The 3767-nt window shown below is 61.2% G+C and overlaps 1 protein-coding gene across 1 annotated transcript; it reads right to left on the bottom strand.

Moving 5' to 3' along the window:
- Positions 1-4: 4 nt before the first annotated feature.
- Positions 5-3470, bottom strand: LOC118157629 (LIM homeobox transcription factor 1-alpha-like; the record flags this gene model as incomplete). The annotated part of the gene is made up of 5 exons (XM_035312031.1): positions 3133-3470; positions 552-721; positions 373-450; positions 225-294; positions 5-109 (listed from the first exon to the last, which is right to left on the bottom strand). Coding segments are annotated over exons 1-5 (598 nt in total), but the record flags the coding sequence as incomplete, so codon positions are not given.
- Positions 3471-3767: the final 297 nt, after the last annotated feature.

Below are 3767 nucleotides of genomic sequence, written 5' to 3'. Positions count from 1 at the left end.
GAGCTGTAGACACCCTGCTCCATGCCCAGGAGCTGCTGCGGGGGGGGCAGAGCGGTGTAGGGGTTCATGAGCCCTTCCAGCCCCCCGCTGCCACCACCGTTGGGCTGGGCTGGAAGACAAGAGAGAGCTGACAGTGAGGCTTTTTCAGGGGGGGGGGGGTTGGGGAACCCCGGGAGAGGGCCTCTGGGGGGGGGGGTGGGGGGCAGGTGTGGAGAGCTGGGTACCTGAGCTCAGGCGCTGCGTGTTTTGCTGGTCCTGCTGCTGCTGCTGCTGCCTCCTGGCCAGCTTCTTCATCTGGGCGAGAAGAAGAGGAAAAAGCAGGGGGTGGCGGCACGGCCATGGGAGGGGGCGGGAGGGGGCCCCTGCACCCACCTTTGCTCTCTGGTTCTGGAACCAGACCTGCACCACGCGGACGCTCAGCCCCGTCTCGGCCGCCAGCGTCTCCCGCACCTAGAGGGAGGGAGGACAACATCTCAGCGGGCCTCACACAGCTTTGGGGGGGACTTTAGGAGGGGGCAGAGCCCTTGCCCAGCCTCCAGGCCACCCCGTACCTTCCTGCAGGGCTTGGAGGAGACCTCGAAGGAAGCCTTGAACGCCCTCCGCTGCTGCGTGGTCAGGATGGTGCGGGGCCGCTTGGGCCGCTTGTGGTCCTTCCCCTCCTCGGCTCCCTTCCCTGAGGCCGGGCCCATTTTGCAGATGCTGTCTTCATCATCACTTTTGCCTTGGGAAGGGTTAAAAATAAAAGTTGGGGACTAAGAGTCAGGCCTTGTTATCCTCCTTGTTATCCTCCTCGCCCACCTTGGCACCGCCGCAGCGATGGCCTTGCTCACTGAACGGGCACGGAGGGTGCAGTGCAGGCTGGCCGGCACGCATCCTGCCCTCTCACAAGCCGTAAATCACTCCCAGCCCTTTCCAGAAAGCTCACTCTGCCTGGTAATTGCTACCAAAGCTGCGTTTGAGGCCACGCAATGCACAGCGGGTTGCAAGGCTGAGCTTGGCCTGGGTCCCGTTTCGGGGCTGCCGTGTCCCCGGGGTGGACGGGGTGGATGTGGAGCAGGAGGGGGCAGCGATGCCTGCAGAGGAGCGGGGATGCTCTCCGGTCACGGCTGTTTTCTGGGACCTCTCCTGGGCTGAGCAGCTGGGGACACCCTCCCCATGGTGGCACAGCAAGGCGTCCCCAAAAACACCCGCTCGGCACGCGGTGGGAGGGATGCTGCTCCTGAGGGCACGCCGTCTGCACAGCTCCCAGCATCGTAGGCATTTCGGCAGCCTTTTCAGACCCAGACTCAAGCTTCCACGAGCTGAGTTTAATTTCGGTGAAGGGGAATAGATTTTATGAATATCAGGAGGAGAGGCATGCACTGGTGGAGACACTGAGGCACCTTTGCACCCTGGTTTGGGGTGCCCACCCGAATCCCCCCTGATCCAGCATGTGATGAGCTCATCGGGGGGGAGACAGAGCTCCTCCAGATCAAGAAACTGATGCCCAAAACCACACCACCATGCTCTGGGAAGGGGAAAAACCCACTCCAAGCTCCCCCCCCTCCTCGCCATCCCCCCCAACACCTGCTCCCCAAATCCCTCCGTGTGTCAAAGGAGAAGCGGAGCCGGATTTGGCGGGGTATTACTTTTAATTAACTCTCCCTTTCAAGCCTTCACCCGAACGAGGGGGGGAAATTAATGACTGTCTGGGGCTGCCCCTGACGTCACCCGGGAAGGGGCCGGGGCGGGGGACATTGTGCGTGCCCCCAGCCCGACCTGCCGGCACGGGGGGGCCAGCGCGGCCGCAGCGGGGCCAGGACATTCCTCGCCTGGGAGGATTTAGGGAGAGGAGAAACGTTAGGACGCTTTTAATTGGAAACCGGGGTCCTCTTTCAGAGGGGCTTGTTTGCTTAGGCTGGGCCGGGAGGGGGGGGGCTCGGGGGAGGCAGTAATTGAAGCGAGGGTTGGGGAGATTACGGGCAACATATGGCTGGCTTTTTATCGGCGCTTTCTCATAAAGTGGCCTTTGGTGTGTGTGGAGGCTGGGGGAGGGAGGCGGGGGGGCGGGAGAGGCTGGAGGCTCACATCGCTGGCAGAGGGTGGCCGGGGCTGGCACCCCAGTGGGGACGCACGGATATGTTGGGGGACACGGGGTGCAGGGGGCAAAGCCATGGCTCCGGATGCGCACCTGGGCTGGGGGTGTCGGGGATTTGCGCTGGGTTCCCCACCAGCCAAGGGGTTGCACTGCCCTTGTGACTCCTGCACAGTCCCTCTGCATCCCTCCGCCCGGAGCTTCCACCGAAATATGCATTTTTCCCCAGGGATTTCTGCTATTAAAGCCCTCGGCTTGGCCAGAGGCGCTGGAAGTGGGGCTGGCCGCGGGCCGATGAGTCGCTGGGGAGAAAAAGCTCCCCAACCTTTCCCAAACTGCCCTTTTCCCCCAGTAGGAATAAACCCAAGATGCTGTGGGACCAGAGGCCGATTCGATCCTTTTCCTGCGCAACATTTCCTCCTTGGTTCCTATTTTAACTGGAAGCGTTTGCGTCTCCCACAAGGCAGAACTGCATCTCCTGGCCGCACTTTCCCAGGGCTCCCAGCACGGCAGCCCCGCTGCTTTTTACTTTTTGCTACCATCGCTGCTGTTTGGAGGAAGGATTTATTAATTTTTTTCTAGGCTCTGGTGGTGGAGGATCATGATATTAAAGACCTGGGGCAATTCCTGCTGCATCCCCACTGAAACCATCCCCGTCCTCCCTGTTCAGAGGTAAAGCCTTCCCTCTGCAAAGCAGATTTTCCTACAGTAATGTTTTTTTTTGGTGAAGAGTGTGATATGGGAAGTGCCAACCCCATCTTCAGGGATATCATTAAGACAGCGATTTCTGCTGACAGCTCATTTCCCATTTTCCTGGGTTTTCTTCCTAAATTTGTCTTCCTGGGAACCATTCAGATTTGCATCGAATGCACACCTGATGCTCTGGGCAACCTAACAACCAGAAAGACCCCCTTGAAGGTGACACCCTGGGGATGCCACCCTCTCCCTATCCCTGCCATGTCCCAGCGCTGGCTCTGCCTTTCCCTTCCCACCACGGGACCCCGGAGCGGGAGCAGCGGGTCGGGGCAATGCTGCGCCGGGCGCGGGCGGCCCCTTACCAGAATCCGACAGAGCCGGGCTCACCAAGCTCAGCAGCTCCCGCTCCTTCTCGTAGTCGCCCTTACAGAGCAGCTGCCCCTCCTTCAGCACGAACTCGTCGCCCTTCTGCAGGCGCCGCTCGCAGACGCAGCAGCAGAAGCAGCGCAGGTGGTAGACGCTCTTCTGGGCGCGCATCACCAGCTCGCTGGGCGCGATGGTCTCCAGGCACCCGGCGCACTTCACCGCGAACAACCTGCGTGGGGAAAGCAAGGGGAGACCCCGCTGGGATGCCCCGAGGTGCCACGGCTGCAGCCGGGGGGTGGCACGGTGCTGGGGCACCCCGGGGACCCGCGGTGGGGCTGGGGGGACATCGGCACTGGGAGGGGGATTTGTCGCCACTGCCGTGCTTTGGATGTGCCAAGGGGAGGCACGGGACGGTGCTGGCTCCCCATGGAGACCAGGAGTGGGCTGCAGGCTTGTTCTGTGCCAATGGGGGATGCTGGTTTGGGTCAATGCTGGCATTTTTGGTGGACCACAAATGCAGCCAAAGGATGAAGACCCCAATGACCAGGGGCAAACAGGCATCAAACCGAAGAGCCCGGCTACCAGCATGGGACATGGGACACACCACCTACAGGAGTTTTAGGATAACAAT

This window comes from Oxyura jamaicensis, assembly GCF_011077185.1.
Source record: "Oxyura jamaicensis isolate SHBP4307 breed ruddy duck chromosome 8 unlocalized genomic scaffold, BPBGC_Ojam_1.0 oxy8_random_OJ70931, whole genome shotgun sequence".
In the NCBI taxonomy this organism is placed as follows: Eukaryota; Metazoa; Chordata; class Aves; order Anseriformes; family Anatidae; genus Oxyura; species Oxyura jamaicensis.
This window is presented reverse-complemented; position numbering and strand designations above follow the sequence as displayed.